The sequence below is a fragment of the Labrus mixtus genome, chromosome 1 (genome assembly GCF_963584025.1).
Source record: "Labrus mixtus chromosome 1, fLabMix1.1, whole genome shotgun sequence".
Classification (NCBI taxonomy): domain Eukaryota; kingdom Metazoa; phylum Chordata; class Actinopteri; order Labriformes; family Labridae; genus Labrus; species Labrus mixtus.
Window position 1 is genome coordinate 27,994,693 of NC_083612.1, and position 16,514 is coordinate 28,011,206.

Here is a 16,514-nt window from a genome sequence, read left to right on the forward strand (position 1 = left end):
GAGTACAGTGGGTTAATATATTCCCTAAGCTGTTTCTTTCAGGCACCACTGTTTTCAAATTTTAAAGGTTTTACTCCTCCAGCTTGATTAGCTGACACTCATCGTTCGTACTTTCAAGTTTAACCCTTAGACTTAATAAACGTAAAGGTAAAGTCTATGATTTAACGAGTACATTTGAGGCGACGACATATCGGCGAAGCATTGCCGGAAGACTAAATACAGGGAAGTAAAAACCCAGCTTCCATCTTTTCCCCGCCTACACTTTATTATTCCTACAGCTTCCGTGGGCAAGCTTGGATATGGCGGCAAAGGAAACTGTAAATACTCCTAAAAACGAAGTTGAATTTATTATCAACCGCTGGTTGGTGGACTACTATTATTGTTGTTTATTAGAAGTGTTTAAAAAGGACCACTACGATGACTTCTGTGACATTAGAGGTGTTGTTGAAAGTAAGTGACGGATCAAGCTACCCCCTTCTTGAACTCAAAGTTGTGCAGGACTTTGCTTACTTATTGTGTTTGACAAACTTTGTGATAAAAAACTGTTTATGTTCACTACATATATACTGTCGTACTGTCCATGTTTAACTCGTGCTTTATGCTCGTCACTGTGGGAAGCAATTAGCAATTAGCTTTAGCCTCGTACGCGTCTGCGTTAATCAGAGGTGCGTCATCAGACTAACCAATCAGTTTAGACTACTCTACCAAGTCTGTTCTCTTCATAGGGATAATATGTAAAAAATCTTCAACATCATTAGAATATCTTCCTACTTACTTTCTTATGATCCGATGTGTTTGGAGAGACCATTTGTCTGATAGACAATTCACCTAATATTCAGCGAGGAAGAGTCTAATTAGACTCTGATTAATGATGCATGCACACACTTGTGTGACGAAGCTGCAAAGGTGGTAAAGTTCAGTGATAGGGAGAGAGACCACGCCATTGCTCGTGTCTGTGTGTGTGACTTTTCTGTGCACTTTTCCTTCATTACAGGAATTAAAATGTCAAATCCTGATGCTGTGTTTTAAGTCTGCTACACGGTGTTATGTGTGAATGTGCAAAGCATTCCTAGCTTTAAACTGCAATGAAATCCTAAAATTGTACATGCAGGGGAACTGTGGGTAAATGAATGTGTGCTGATAAGGTTGTTTTCTGTTACACTTTAATTAGTATTATCCATCTGTCAAGGAGCGATGACCAGTGTGTCTGCTGTTATTTACTTTCCATCTGTATTTGTAGAAAAACACAACCTTGTTTGTTTGGCTTGTTACAGGTGTGTTGGCCCGTCCTGTGCAGTCCACTGATGTCATGCCAACAAAGTTCAAAGTATTGCAGTTTCTCTCCCGGATAAATGAAGGCGAAAAACTTGGTAAGAGAAACATCAATACATTTACATTGCACATCCTATTAACAACTGTGTGTAATGTTGTGGATTTTATTAAGCTACATCTTGTTATTATAAATATTCAGCTGTAAGTAGTATAAAACATCCATCAACACCGTTTCCAAAATGCAGATCTGTAATTCACTAATGCAGCTCTGCATTATTCTACAGAAATAAAACGGAGGTTTGGCCACTTGATTCACCAACATTTCACAACTTTTATTATTTAAAAACTGATATCCATTTCCAAGAGTACTGCTACAACATAAATGTAGTTCCATGTTTAAGAGAGTTGTAGGTACGTTCATGAGTAGATCATTAGTTTAGTGACATATTAAGTGACTTGATTTGTCTTTACCTGCAGACTTGACATTTGAGTTGGACCAGTCAATAACTCCTCTGGAATCAGCCTTAGCCATTCTGGAACTCATGAGCAGTGAAAACCTTATTTCACCGCAGGATTTCCAGAAGGTCAGCACTTCACTGAAAGAGATGGTACGTATTTTTGAATTCTTGTTTCACCCTCACAATTCTCATATCTGAGCATGTGTTGTACACAATGTTTCATCAGATTACCAACATGTCTTGTTTTCTTATTTTAGCTTGTTGGGATTCTCATTAAAAACAAAGAGTTTGACAAAGCAAAAGAGGTGCTGAACAAACACTTCCCCGAGAAAATGGTTGGCAAGGTGAGTTCTGTTACTGTAACAGTTTGGCCTCTGGGATTCTCCATAAATTCAAGAAGTCTCATCAGAATGTTACCTTAAAATAATCTCCCCATTACTGCATCCATCCAACATTTCAGGAGGAGGCCATGTATTTAAAGTTGACCTTGTTATCAAAATATACAGGCAATGTTACGATTTAGCTTGTTTGACTTTCTTTCATCATCTGTGTGCTATTTGTCAGCCATGCCTCCTGTTATATTCTGTGATTGATGAGGACTTTTTTGTTGACCTTGTTCAGTCACACCAGACCCTTGTTGTTTGGATGCAGCTAGTAGCTACTACTGTACATGGGTCTAGTGTTCATTGTTTACAGTGTTGTTGATTAGCCTGTAGTCTTCCTTCTTGCATTAAAATCCTTCAATTGAACTTTTTGACACATTTCAGATGATGCTGAATCAATCTGTAGTTAAACATGTAACAATGTCAATCAGATTTAACTTATCAACATTTTTTCATTTCCTATTTGTGTGTTGTTCATAGAAAGCTATATTCACAGGCCTTGTCAGGCAGAAGAGTACAAGACATGAAGTCATCGAGAAAATCAACTACCAACAGTTCAAGCAGGAGATGGTGGCCTTTTGTGAGAGGCTTTGTCCAGTCGGCGTTCCCTTTCTCCACCAGGTCTGTAGCTGTGATCAAAGCCTACGATAAAGGCTTGTTGTTTTGACACATTTATTGACATTCAAGGTGACTTTTTGAATTGGTGAGGTATTTTGACTGAGGATAGGCAAAAATGAGTTATGCAAATGTTGGATTTGAGATGTTCTTTTCTTGAGATGCTGATTGTTTGACAACTTTTTGTTGATGACTACTATCATTTTGAGAAGCAGAATTCTTTGTTAACCATCTCTGAGTTCCGTCAAGAGTTGGTTTCCATTTTAACATTAGTGTTGTTAGTGATCACAAGACTTTTGTTCAGCCCGTCCACAGACTCATTTTATCTCTGTTACAGGCTGCAAAAAGGCTTCTTGGTGAAAGAAAAGAAAAGGAAGATGGCAAGGCAGCCGAAGCTGTTGAGCAAGAGGAACCTGGCCCATCCTCTCAGCTTCCTTTGAACATCACCCATTTCATACCATGGTAAGCTCTCACCTTCCCTGCTAATGTAAAATGCAGTATGGTCTCTTTTAAGAACGGTAAGCTCTGAAGGCTATTCGAGACTCGTGCAACTGTCTCTCTGTGATTTTAGCTAGTTTTGTTATGGTGTTAATCGCCACTCTCTTTTCAGGATGTTGAACTTCTTATTTTCCAGTAGGTTACAGTGTAGGCAGTAAATGCCAGTGCTGGAGAATTAGCCCTTAATGACATTGAATCAGGCAAAGAAATTCAACATCTAAAGGGTAGCACACATGCATCAGGATTGTAACAGTACAGTCTGTGTGAAGCACAATGAGAGGATGTGCACACTTTCAGTTTTCTCTTAATGCTCCTCAATTAAAAAAATATATACAGTAGGCAATTTGACATTTTCTCTCAGTGATGCCAAAATAACTATGCCAGCTTTAAATCATGAGCATCATATGACACACTCATCCTCTATAACTATTGGACTGAAAAATAGCAGTGGTACAACAACAGTTTATAAACCTTACACAGATATTAACATTTTGTTTAGAGTTTCCAGATCTTAGACTAACATCCTCTCTTTGCTTTTTGGATTGGAGTTTCTCAGTTTTGATTGTTCTCTTTTTTGAGGGCCGTGGCAACACTGAATGTCAAAATGAGACCACATGTCTGCTGTTAGTGGGAGGAATTAGAGAAAAAAGTAGAGTATGAACTTAGCTGTCACAGTATTTGGTTTTAAAACTTCTATCAGTTGATCGTTACCACAGGTGTGTTCAGGGTCATTTGTTTTCAATGATGTTTTTGTTTTCATTAAAACCATGTTGGAACCTTTTTCCATTCTAATATATTGACTTGCAGTCCCTCTCAGACTCTATTTATTTTCTGTGTCTTTGTTTTCTCCCAGTAAACATTCAGTTATAATAAGGACCAGGCTGGAGGCAGCTTACATAGCTTTGTCTCATGATTCAGATGAGAGACCATTCGTTCAGCTGGAGGTAGAATTGGAGAGAGAGGAACAGGGGAAAAAAAGGGACTCTCATTCCCTCCACTGCTCACTTGCTCCAGAGAACAGCACCAATCAGGACTCAGAGCAGGAACTGATATTTCAGAGGGACTCAGGCAGCCCCATGGAGGCGTCCCCAGCAGAGCAAACTCCGCAGACAGACGCTGTTCTACAAGAACAGGCAGGTTCACTCTCAAAGACACCAGCGGTGAAGAGGACCAGACGGCCCCCTTACAATCTGGCACGTCTAGTGGTGGAGCCGGACAGCCAGGGGAGCTCGCAGAGCACGCCAGCTCTTCAAGATCAGCTGGCTGATTTAAGAACAGAAGAGCGGCCGCAGTCAGCAGCTAAAGCCAAGGAAAAAAATTGGAACAGGTATCAATTTTTTTAAGAAACATTAGGGGTCACTGTAATCAACATTCTCTTTGTCAAGTTATGGATTGGTTGTAATATTTGTTCGCACATTGTAGGAGACAAAAGAATCCATATTTTTAGTGTTCCCACTGACCAAAGTTTCTTCATCTCTACCATTAAAGCCAGATCCTGTCAAACATAACAATAAGTAAAGACAATGTTTTTAGGCGTAGTCTGTTAGCCAGTAGCTTTGGGGTTTTGTCACCCGATGGCGGAGAGACTTTTAGAAAATACTGAAGCCGACAAGCTATTGCAGAAGTACTGTGTGGGTATCAGAGAGAATAAAGGAATAAAGTTTGATGACGAGTAGTAGTAGCTGGTCATTATCACATGACTCTTACAAAAATACTAATAACTCCTGTCTTTGTATAGCACGTGTCATTCTCTGGTTTTCTGAGGCTTGCTTGTGGTCCTGTGGTGCTCGGTGAGTGCTCAGAACTAACACTGTTGTTTTGTCACGCAGAGCCGCAACAAGTTTGGCCGAGTTGTCAGCGGAAATTGAGAATGACTCGTCTGACGAACTCCATGAAGAGACAAACAGATCACTGACGTAAGTCAAAATGTCAAATACTTCACACAACTTTCCCACATAAGGAAACTTGTTTTTTTCAATCTGAAACTATCTTGCTGGTTACTTTAACTTCTCTAAGTATTTTTTGGAATGGTACAAGGAGATGTTTGTTATCAGAAATATAAAGATTTTCACCGTTTTCTCAACATGACTGATAGAAAATACCGTTTTTGTTTTGACGTACTTTAAGGAAAGTATTCAACAGACGTTAAATCATCAGTATTTTTTACATTTTGTTTGGGATTATTGAATTTTACAGAGAGCAAAGAATGTTTTTTACAAAACGGATCACATTTTTTGACATTGCTTTAAGTCTCAACTCTCGTCTATAGAAACTCTAACAAGTCAAAGAGGATATCATCAGACTCTACTGAAGACCCACAGGAATCATCGTCACCCTGTAAAACACCTCGTAAACGACTGGCCAGGGATCCTCTCAACAAGCAAGTCCAAATAAAACACTCATTTGATGTCAATATGTTTATGAATTTGACATTTGCTTAACTTCATGTTGTTTTTATGCAGAGATCAAGCAAATGCAAGTGACATGATGACAGACTCTTCACTGGACAGCTCACCCATGCGGTTTCCTCTTCGCCCCGTCCCTCGAACGAGCTCCACCCCTCAGATGAAAGATGAAGGTTCTTCACATTCAAAATGGTTAGTGATGAGAACACCTGGGACCGTATTCACAAAGCCTCTTAAGTAGTAAGAGTTGCTCCTAGTGACAACATTTGAAGAAAATTCTTAGAACCATGACATTTTCCAAGAATTTCCCCTAAAAGTTAAGACTAGACCCTTATAAAGATAAAAGTTATTCACAAAGTGTCTTAGCCCTTAAGAGAGCTCCTAAGGTGTAAAACCGTTAAGAGTAGTGAGGAGGACTTTTAACAGTCTTAAGAGTTTCTCAAGCTGAGGAGAAAACAGAGAAATGTTCTCCAAACACTACATGAGGAATAACCTTTTGGACTCGTAGTCGGGCCGAACAGACAAAAATGATCTGTGCAGACATTTCCATCCATCCTGTTTTTTTTTACAGTGCAAATTGAGACATGCATGTTGAGTTTCTCTACATGTGGTTACCCCCACAGGTGCATCCAATCACTAATTAAGGCTCTTCACATGCTGCTATAACGATCAGCATGTGAAGAAGCTGCTGCATAAGTGAGCATGTGATTTCAAACATTCTGTAGGCTATATACTTTTCAAGTACGTCTTACATGTTATCACACAGATGCTAATTTCATGGTGTTCATAATTACACAATGTCTGACTACATTCTATGATTGACTTTTTTGTCGAAGATTTTTTTTTTTAGATTAACCAATCACAGCTTGTGAGAAAAGAAATGTGTCACACCTAGCATGGATTGAACCCCGCCTCCCCACTAAGATAAAAGTTTCTGTCTCTTCCTTGCTCTGAGAATGTTCATAAAATGACTCCTAGGCTAAAAGCCCTGGCTAGGAAAATTATTAAGCTACATTAGGAGCTCTCTGAGAGGATTCTCAGGATGTTGGTGAATACAGGCCCAGGAGTTTAACTACTCACGTTTTCATTTTAATGATTCATTCCCTTTTTCAAAAACAACGGTAGTTTAAATAAATGAACTTGCTTCACCACATACCAAACAAATTCTACCCCACCTATTTGCACAACAGCAAAAAAAAGCATGTGAGGTGCTGCCCTTTTTGAATCTTTCACAGCTGATTGTGTTTCTGCTCTCGTTCACAGGAAAAAGCTTTACAATAATGCAAAGGAGAGTAGGGATACATGGAGCGATGAGGAGACATATTTCAGCAGCCGAAAGAACAGCAGTAACATCATCTATTTCTTCTGATTAATCCTGTAATTAATCAAACAGTGAAAACCTTTGTACACTCACTAATGGATCTGTTTCCCCCCTAAAGAAACACAAGATGAGAGCAATGATTCAAACACAGGCCAGAAGAGGAAGGCAAGTATAACGAGTTGTATTTTATACATGTCTGCATTATACATACATAGATACCTGTGGTTCATTATTACAAGTTCACATCATTTTAGAGATTCAAAGTGGGAATATAAATCTAAAATGACAGGTATTTGGGAGATATTGGTTGTATAGAGGAAAAAACTGATGAATTCAAACATCCATGCTTCTTAATTTTCTGATCCTGGTTGGTTTCACCTGCTGATGATTTTTATCTAGCCTCATTATCATGCAGCAGCAATAACAAAAAAAGGTAACTGAGTAACCGGTATTTCTTTGTTTTGTTTCAGATGTGGACCGAGGCTGAGACAGTCAAGTTAAGAAAAGGGGTCAAAAAATTTGGAGAGGGAAACTGGAGTAAGATCAAAGATTACTACTCTTTCAACTATCGAACAAATGTCCAGCTCAAGGACAGATGGAGAACAATGAAGAAGTTAAAGCTTGTTTGAGAGGTTCAAGTGAGAGAACAAGGTTTCCTCACAGACTTTATAAACCTTACAAAAATATTTCTTTTTGGAATCAATTTTTTCCCTCAAGTTTGATAAATGTGAACGGTTTCATGTGCGGGATTGTTTGTCCCTTTGTTGTAATAAAAACTACAAAGGTGTCTTAACGCATGTTTAATGCAGCCCTTTACACACTAGCAAAGTCACCAAATTCAATGCAAGACAACATATTTATTGGAAAAACAAAAAATATTCACTTTCATTTTGACAAGAAATGAACAAGAGTAATGGAATATCAGGAGGTTTAGGGACAAGGGACTCCTGCAGATCATGCAGACCTTTATCCAAAGGTGAGCCAGACGATGGGTCTTCATTGCAGTCCTTAGACCTTCGAGAATTTGGGCCAGTTGTAACATCTGCTATAACTGTGCCATCAAATCAGGCACTTAAGTCCAGCGATCAAACATTTACAGAAGAACAGCTGCTGTTCTAGATGAAAATTCAGTCCAGTTGTTGCTGCATCTTTATGTTAAAGTGTCTTCATTCCTGATGAACTCTCCCACATCTGCCTGGTGGAACACTACGATGGACATGGGGTCCACTCGCCGACACTCCTGGGTGTTCTTGGCTGCTACTCCAAAACCCTGGAGAGTTAGACACATGACTGGTTCAGAAAGCCCTTTGATGAGCATGGACAGAAATTATGTTTGGCATACGAGAATAAATGCTGCCAAGGTGAAATGATACAGCTGAAGGCCACAACATATCAATCCTTCCCTTATACATTTTCACATGCTGGATCGGTTGCCCATGCAGGAATACAAGCACTTTAAATTCAGCATTGTCCTCCAGTATGTTAGCAAAACAGCATTTTAGTTTTGAAACTTACCAGGGGCACATCAGCCATGGAGTAGACCACAACACCTTGATACTGTTGAGTGTTCTCAGTGATCCTCCCCAGTCCAGACTTCAGCACATGGTTCCCATAGAGGAAAGACTGCTCTGCTCCAGGTTTCACCCACACTTTAAACTGTACACAAACAAAAAACCTCACGTCATTCATATTATGCTTAAGAGTACGTTATGGCAAGCCGTTCAGGAAATTAATATATTGAATGAAGTTTTAATATATTGAATGAAACTTCAAATATATTGAATTGAAGCTGATTTCAATTCTCCAAATCCATCAGTTTCATTGTTGTCATCCAAAAGACACCCTGCTGAATATGCTGGTTTTACAAAATGACATCAGCTGAAATATACCAGTACTTTCTTGAGAAGTTGCTGGTCGTATTCAAAACTATATGAATAATATGGAATGTAGATTGCGTCACCTTGAAGATCATAGTTCAATGATTGGAACACTTTTACTGCTTATGAGTAGTAATGCTCAACAAAACATTGCTGAGTGCACTTTGTACATCCATCTTTAGAGATTTTTTTAGTCTCTGAGTTGTTAGCTGAAATAACACTACAGGCTTCCATTCATATATATCTATATATATATAATAATATATATATTCAAAGTTTCATTCAATATATTAATTTCCTGAACGGCTTGCCACAGTACGTCGCAGTTGTGATGGATCTCATTTAGTCAGTACTGAAAACACAGTTTGGCCTTTGACAATAAGGGTCAAATCTGTGGCAGAATATATAATAAAAATGTACTTTGTCACTGGTAGATCTCAATTATAATTATCATATGCCACCAGACAATTTTCAGTTAAATTCAAGATACAAAAAACGTCATTAGAAGCTCATGTAACATGTAAACATTCACACCCATTAGAATCACATCACAAAATAGACTCCACTCGTGGCTCCATACTTAAAAAGGACTGATCGCTTCACTAAAGATGTGCCTGCCTTCATTCAGATAGCATCCTTTCCTCCAACACAAGAGGTCAGGAGACAGAGGAAGGGATGCACATTAGGATCGTGAAGATACAAATAATAAAGACATGCACAGTTTAAGTCACCTTTGCATAAGGAGCAAGGAAATCCAGAGCTGTGATGTGAAGTCGGAACTTAATTGTCTTGGTGAACTTTCCGAAACATGTCCCCACTGACACGAGCTTGTCACGGGAGATGTTTGTGGCCAACTTCAGGATTTTCTCACTGTGGACAGAACACGAGGATGGATTTATTAATTCATGTGTGCAAAACACCAAAATCTTTGAGTTTGATTGTAATTTAATGACCTCATGTAGTAGACGCGGTCATTGTGCAGTCTGAAACAGAAGGTACCGTCGGGTCGGTCCACCAGAAGTTTGATGTTTTCACCAATGCTGTAGTGGGAGAAATTACAATGTATCACACACATGGGCTAACGTGGATGCTAACATTTCTGTTATAATCTGAATCTTTAAATGGGCAATCAAAATATTCGTCGAGAGTTCACTTACTATTTCGAAAGTTTCTCAAACATCGTTTTCGTCTCTTCTTCTGTCAGTGGCCTCATTTTGAGTACTTTAATACAAATGTTCTATCTGCGAGTAGCTGAATCTGCCGTGGAAACGTGACAACGTGGGTCACCACGGAAATGCGTCACCCTCTGGAACGGAAGTCCTCTGACGTAATCATCGAGCTCACTTCCTGGTGTGTTTTTTTTTTTTACATTCTTTAGCTTTCAGTCGATCGTACGCCTTTACTTCTTCGGCAAACCGGTCGTCATTTGGTAAGTTTATTCACTGAAAATTATAGGAATTCTTCGGAAAAGGGATCTATTACACGTCTGCTGAACAGTTACGCGAACATTGAGGTGTTTTTCAGGGTCATTGTGTGAAACATTGTAGTCAGGATTCCGAAGACGGGCTGAGTTAGCCTGGTTAGCTAGCTGTCAGTGGAAGAAAAAAAAAAAACAGCGCTAGCTTGTGAGCTAACTCTGGCTCGCTGCATGCAAAGAAGAAGAGCCCACTCTACCGGGGTGATTTCAATCAGATAATGTGTGAAACTCTGGGGTTAAACTAAAACCTCCTCTGCATTTGAGTTTATCTCGGACATGCCGTGTGAAGAGGAGAGTCTTCAGCGCTGATAAGTTACATAACCTTAATTTGTTTGTAAATACCGATTACGTGTAATCCGAGATCAGGAGCAGAGTAAGTAATCCTTTAAACATTTTAACAGAGATCTACACTAAACTCTGATTAGGTGACACTTGACACAGTATGACTCAGGTGTAGGAAGTGTTTGGTAACAGTGAGGTACAAGATGTGAAATCTGCTCTGTCAGCGGGATCATTTCATCCACCTGTCACACCTCGTCTCACGGCAATAATGTTTGGGAAAGGTGCCTTATCCTGTTTTGCCGATACTGCTTGGAGATACTATACACAGCTAAATCCTCTCACTTTCCAGCACTGAATGACTTAGTCCCTAAACCTCCTTATTCAAACTCTTCTTTGTGTGTCACTTACTCACCAAGACTCTCATATTTAAAATAAGAGTCATCACGAGTTACCATTACAAGATCCCATACTCCTACAAGCGTTTCTTTCCTATTTATCATTTGTGAATGCAATATAAACTGTAGTCACAGCACTGGCTTTTCAATCAATCATGTGAGACTTTTCACAATATTTTATTTTCTACAGTATCTTGTGATTCCTGAATGTAAAGCATAAAAGTTCAGCCTCAGGGAGATTATGATTCAAGTTATAGGAAAAACACTGAAACATAGTCTGACCAGCAACAATGGTACAGTCTTGTACGTTTACTAGTTTCAAATTATTCGTGGGTTTTGATCTTTAAATGAGGATGTTTATGATCTGACTGCCTTTAACACGTTGTTTCCTGTTGTCTTTGTCTATAAAGCACTTTGGTCAGATCCTGTTTTAGACAACGTGCTATAAGAATGACTTAATGTTGATCACTTGAAACATTTGTGTGTTATTAGGCGCTTGCTCCGGGTCCTATATTGTAACCCAAATTCCATGCCGCCTGCTACTAATATTGATTTTGAGATTTGTACAAACATGCACAATTCACACATTTTCATTTGTGTAGCCAACCTCTTTAGATCTCAAGATGTACAATTTACCCCGTTCCTGAAAATACATTTAGCGTAACTGTATTTCAAATCAATCTCAAAGAGATGTTTATTACAATTTTCATTGAGAGTGTATACCCACCAGTGTCCCCCTGGTGTGACCTCATTATCTGTGGGTGTTGCCAGAGGAGGAACCTACTTAAATGAACGCAGCGGCACACTTGGCACAGACCCAGCAACTAAAACAACCACATGATAACACTCATGGTGATAATGGGTATAATGAAATAACTCTTCTTCTAGAAATGAACGCAATGACCTGCAAGAAACCATCAAATGCATAATTATTTGACAATAAAAAAACAGAGTCTTGACATAATGCCTGTGTCTAACTCTTTTTATTCTCCTTCCACTTTCAGGTGCTGACAGGAGTGAGCTGCCCTGTGTTGGGAGAACAGTTCTAGTGCCAACAGTTAACCCAGGATAAACCAGCAGTCTGTGTCTGTCATCAGTTTTGGTTGCGTGTCTGTGGCTCTGGTGACTCTGAACAGGAAGACAGGCGGAGAGAGACGTCTGACCTGAAAGAGGAAACTGCTGCGGCTTCTTCTTCAGCCTCAGAATGACTGAGTTCTGGGTTTGTTTCAGCTGCTGCATTGCAGAGCAGCCACAACCTGTGAGTATGACATTCACTTGGAAGACTAATTCATTGGCCTGGATTTTTCATTTAGCCGCCTGTTTAACATGGAAGTTGGTCAGAAGAACGTTTCAGCATGAATATAGGTTTAAAAACAAAGCAGTGTTAGCTAGTGTGAAGGAATGTGTTGGCCCTTTTACTTTCAGTTTCAACAAGTTGGGAATATTCAGTAGTTTCATGAAAATCATTCTCATGACAAAATATACATCACATCCTCTTTTTACGAAAGTTTCAAAAAGCAACAGGGTCTCAGGCTAACCACATCCCTCTGCCTGACAGAGACTAACTTAGATTGAATAAGATTCATTAGAGTGGCTAACAAGCAGCTGTTGTGACTGCTTAAAGTCAATCAGCCGTCCTGCATACACATGAGATAAAAGAAAGACGGACCTATAGCTCTACTGCAGACAGGTTTCAATGACAAATAGGAAAAGGACAAGGGGTTTCTGTTTCGGCTGGTGTTTATCTATTCTCCTTTCTATTTGATTAGAAGTTTTACCTGTGATTATATTTAGGATAAGAGGGCCTATGATCTTTACTAAAGTTTCTGTTTCTGCTCCTTGTTCACAGAAACGGCGGCGACGGATCGATCGCTCCATGATTGGCGAGCCAACAAACTTTGTTCACACCACACATGTAGGCTCAGGGGACATGGGTCTGGGATTGGCATCGGTAGGTTTCTAGTCTTCTGTAATTAATATGCCACCAACAGAGTCTTTTTTTACAGTATGTAAAACCTTTCCACCTTGATGATTGTAGGTGGACCTTGTCCAGGCCCAGATGAAATCTAAAGGAGGCTACTCACATGGAGGGTCTGAAGGTTCTCAGTTGTAACAAGGTGAGAGATACTTTTTCCTTTTCTTTCTTTCATGGGAAAAAGTTTCATGACCCCTCAGCCCTGCAAGCACACCTGAGACATGTTGGATGCAAATAGCTCCTTGTTTATGGCTAAAGGTCAAGGTTCCTTTTGAGAGAATTCATCAGTACATACATAGTTTATATTCTCATTTCTGGTTAACATCTCCAGCAAGAGATGCAGACTTGACTCCTCTCATGCTATCTGGTAACAAAAAGATGACAGATCATGTTAACGTTCATGATCTGGTCAAATAGCACACAGCACATACAATGTTTATACTATGCTGAGCATTATGTTTGTCATTTTTGTTCTGGGAATTCTTCCTCCCTTGCATTAAGTAATCAAAGTATTTTCCATTTGATTAGCTCTGTTGTGACAATAGAAATGAGCATGTTCCTTGTGATGATACACAGCTGTCAGTATTTTTTATTAGTGATGTTTTTGTTCTTCAACAGGACTGTTTTGGAAGTAGAAAACTTGTTAACTGTTGACTCATCTGTCTTGGTAGATGTGGTCACTTTCACTTTTTATTTTTGGCACATGTCTCTTTGATACAGCTGTATAAATTCAAACCACCATTGCATAACATGTTATAAAGAAAACAAGTCTTAAAAATGATTAACTGGTTGGGGTCGGGTCAGCACTCCAAAGTCTGTTCACTCTCAAAATGAAAACAACAGAGAGGTTCATATTTGACGGTATATTAATGTTGTTAAGACTCCAGCCACGTCCCAGCCATCAGTAGCATCTGACATCCTAACTTTGATTTCCATTTTTTTCTCCTTGCAGCCCCTTCACAGTGTTGTGGAAACTACTGTTGTTGATTTGAGGAACCATTTTCAAAAAGCAGTGCTGTCTGTAATGGACGCAGGACCAAAAGATGAAACTACTGCTTTTCCATAATGTTGTATATATTTTTATTTCCATTCCTTTTTTTAATGAAAGCACTGCTTATCCATTTGCTGCCATACTGTTGCACTGTAAAGAGTCGCTGTTAGGAGTAGATAGGAGGGTTTAGTAAGCTCATAATGTCAGCCAAGAATGCTTGTGTGTATGCATGAGAAAGATAAGTTTCAAAATGATTTGCTGTTGTAGCCCATTTGGATGCCTGTATTTATTACCTGATTTGTAAAACGGACCTCATGGTGGCTGGGCCACACTGGAGATTTTGGTCATTCAGTTTCCTTCTTTGTCCTCAGAGGTTTATCAAAGGACAGGTAGAGGTAGCGAAGCATAACGCCACATGTTCATTGTTTTATTCTGAGAAATGCTCACCATTCTGAGTTGCTTTCAGGGTTGACGATTGCTGTCTTGTTTAAAACTTGAATGAGTAGAGTACACTGGACCATGCATTGTACACTTACACTTGCTTAGGAATTCCGCATTGATTTATTTCAACTGTTTTTTTTTTTATACTCGTTTAGATCAAACCATATAGAATTTTAATAAACTATGACCTTCATAATCTGCCTTCTGAAGTCATGCTCATCTTTTTTTAACTAGCTTCCTTTGGCAGCTTGATGCTGCAAATACTGAGCTTAGCGAATTCAAATGTTTTGTTCCTTTTTTTTTTTTTTTTTACATGTATTTTCTTTTTTTCAAGACTTTTGTACCAACATTGAACCCAAGAATTAAACTTGGAAGTAACCAAATCAGCACTGCAAACACTGCTGCATATGTGGGTCTGGTCTGATGCAGTATTGTCAAACCTATAGTTTATCTTCTGCTTTTCCATCATCTTTCGTTTCCCTGCTCAGTTTTGTGTATCGCATTTTTAAGGAGTCTTAGTCATAGTATAAGTCATTTTTCATTTTTTTTGGCTGATACACGCACAATTTGGTCCGAGGAGGTTTCATCCCTCTGGTGGGGGGGGTTGTTGTAGTCGTTTAACGTGTCTTTGAAAACGTATATAAATGCTTCTTAACGACATTCAAATGTATGTGACCCACCTTTTGTAGCAGTGTTTGTAGCTTTGTTGTAAAAGCATGTATTCATGTGGCGTTAATAATACTTTTGTAAAAAGACAAACATTTAAAATGTAAAGCGTAATGAATCCCCTACTTTCCACCTTTAGAGGACTAAATGCTTTTCTCAGCTTGTTGCTCTGTTATCCACTTTTTCAAGAATATGATATTTGACTTTACATTAAAAAAAAACGGCAGCTCTTATGGCCTGATTACAAAGATTGTCAGTCGTGTTAGTGATCACTGTCGCTGTTCTCCCTAATACAGACAGGCTGGTACATTTTCTACCCTTAGTATTGTCACATGCAGTTCACATTTCTGAACACAGCTGAATTGGAGAAACCTTGATTTCAGATTCAGTTTCAGATTGATATTAAATTCCTGGGCCCCTCTACTCAGGGTCTCTGGTACTCCGTATGTACACACTGCTCATTCATATGGACAGTGACTTATTAATCTGAAGGTTACAGGTGTAGAGCCAACCAGCAGGTCTGGATCTTAATACACGTGATTATTTCTTCTCCATGTACATCATATGCTTTACTTTTCAAACAACAGAAAGTGGATGTATAATTGTGTCAAACAATTTGGTGTTAAATGAGTGAATGTCAATGATATGATACATGAATGAATTCTTGGTGTTTGTATCAGGCGATGTTAAATATCCTATAGCCACATTGTAATATGTTTTCATTTACAGCCTTAAAGCTGACGGTGACTGTCCAACATTCACAGACAGATTACATCATGTGATTCATCAGGCTTTAATGTTGTCGCAGCGCACATCTGTTCCTCTTTAAATGTTTCTGTAGTATTTTCAGTGTGAAAAGAGATCCACATGCAGTCTGTGTAGTTTGTTCTTTGTTCTCCAGCTCGGAGTTCAATGCTGCAGTACGTGCAGACAAACTGGGATGGCCGTATGTAAAGTGACCAGCAGGCTGTGCTAGTGGACTGGTTGAATGTGACTTTAAAAAAAACATAGATTAATCCTCCCGATATTATAAGACAATATTTTATGATGAAATGTAAATACCAAACATAAAGTAATGGATCCATGCTTCTATGTCATTGGGATCGTACCTATTTTTGGTTACTTTTCTGTGTAAGAGTTTTGGGAAGGTGTTGGCGCAGTGTTCTGTTGTCATTGTTGTTTTTTCTCAGGAACTGCCTGTTATGTAGTTCCCACTTTAAGGGAAATTCATTTGTCTTTTTTTTCTGCATTTTTCAGAATAAAAAATAAGAAATAAATGTTCAATGTTGATGTTTGACCAAATGTGTGCTTCATGTTTCACTTCAGGGCTGACAAAGGAAGGGATTGAGCTTGTTTAAGAGGATCATATATAACTAAAGTATAGTTTTTAAGCTTAAACTCAGAGTTGATATCATTACAGGGAGATTCTATAGAGGCTCACAAGCAAATGGTTTGTAA

At 38.9% G+C, this 16,514-nt stretch overlaps 3 protein-coding genes across 3 annotated transcripts; 2 read left to right on the top strand and 1 right to left on the bottom strand.

The window, feature by feature from the left end:
• The first annotated feature begins 1 nt into the window (after position 1).
• Positions 2-7,739, top strand: terfa (telomeric repeat binding factor a). The gene is given in 13 exon segments (XM_061041045.1): positions 2-450; positions 1,275-1,370; positions 1,750-1,880; positions 1,988-2,074; positions 2,594-2,734; positions 3,066-3,190; positions 4,080-4,553; positions 5,056-5,142; positions 5,496-5,661; positions 5,663-5,823; positions 6,895-6,977; positions 7,071-7,117; positions 7,423-7,739. Coding segments are annotated over 13 exon segments (1,908 nt in total). The 5' UTR covers positions 2-299; the 3' UTR covers positions 7,582-7,739.
• A 53-nt stretch (positions 7,740-7,792) lies between these two features.
• On the bottom strand, positions 7,793-10,147 carry nip7 (NIP7 nucleolar pre-rRNA processing protein). Its single transcript, XM_061041042.1, has 5 exons — positions 9,987-10,147; positions 9,783-9,869; positions 9,561-9,699; positions 8,468-8,608; positions 7,793-8,222 (listed from the first exon to the last, which is right to left on the bottom strand). Exons 1-5 carry the CDS (start codon positions 10,040-10,042, stop codon positions 8,103-8,105), a joined length of 543 nt encoding a protein of 180 aa, XP_060897025.1. The 5' UTR covers positions 10,043-10,147; the 3' UTR covers positions 7,793-8,102.
• On the top strand, positions 10,132-16,346 carry cdc42se2 (CDC42 small effector 2). The gene is made up of 5 exons (XM_061041044.1): positions 10,132-10,258; positions 11,988-12,241; positions 12,833-12,934; positions 13,022-13,100; positions 13,911-16,346. Exons 2-4 carry the CDS (start codon positions 12,188-12,190, stop codon positions 13,094-13,096), a joined length of 231 nt encoding a protein of 76 aa, XP_060897027.1. The 5' UTR covers positions 10,132-10,258; positions 11,988-12,187; the 3' UTR covers positions 13,097-13,100; positions 13,911-16,346.
• The last annotated feature ends 168 nt before the right edge of the window (positions 16,347-16,514 follow it).

Excerpts from the sequence above, each read along its gene's own strand:
- nip7 (XM_061041042.1), bottom strand. The coding sequence starts at position 10,042 with ATGAGGCCACTGACAGAAGAAGAGACGAAAACGATGTTTGAGAAACTT. Across the intron at positions 8,609-9,560 it reads TCCTTGCTCCTTATGCAAAG|TTTAAAGTGTGGGTGAAACC; the intron begins GTGACTTAAACT and ends GTTTGTGTACAG. Across the intron at positions 8,223-8,467 it reads CCATGGCTGATGTGCCCCTG|GGTTTTGGAGTAGCAGCCAA; the intron begins GTAAGTTTCAAA and ends CTAACTCTCCAG.
- cdc42se2 (XM_061041044.1), top strand. The coding sequence starts at position 12,188 with ATGACTGAGTTCTGGGTTTGTTTCAGCTGCTGCATTGCAGAGCAGCCA. Across the intron at positions 12,242-12,832 it reads TTGCAGAGCAGCCACAACCT|AAACGGCGGCGACGGATCGA; the intron begins GTGAGTATGACA and ends CCTTGTTCACAG. Across the intron at positions 12,935-13,021 it reads TGGGTCTGGGATTGGCATCG|GTGGACCTTGTCCAGGCCCA; the intron begins GTAGGTTTCTAG and ends TGATGATTGTAG.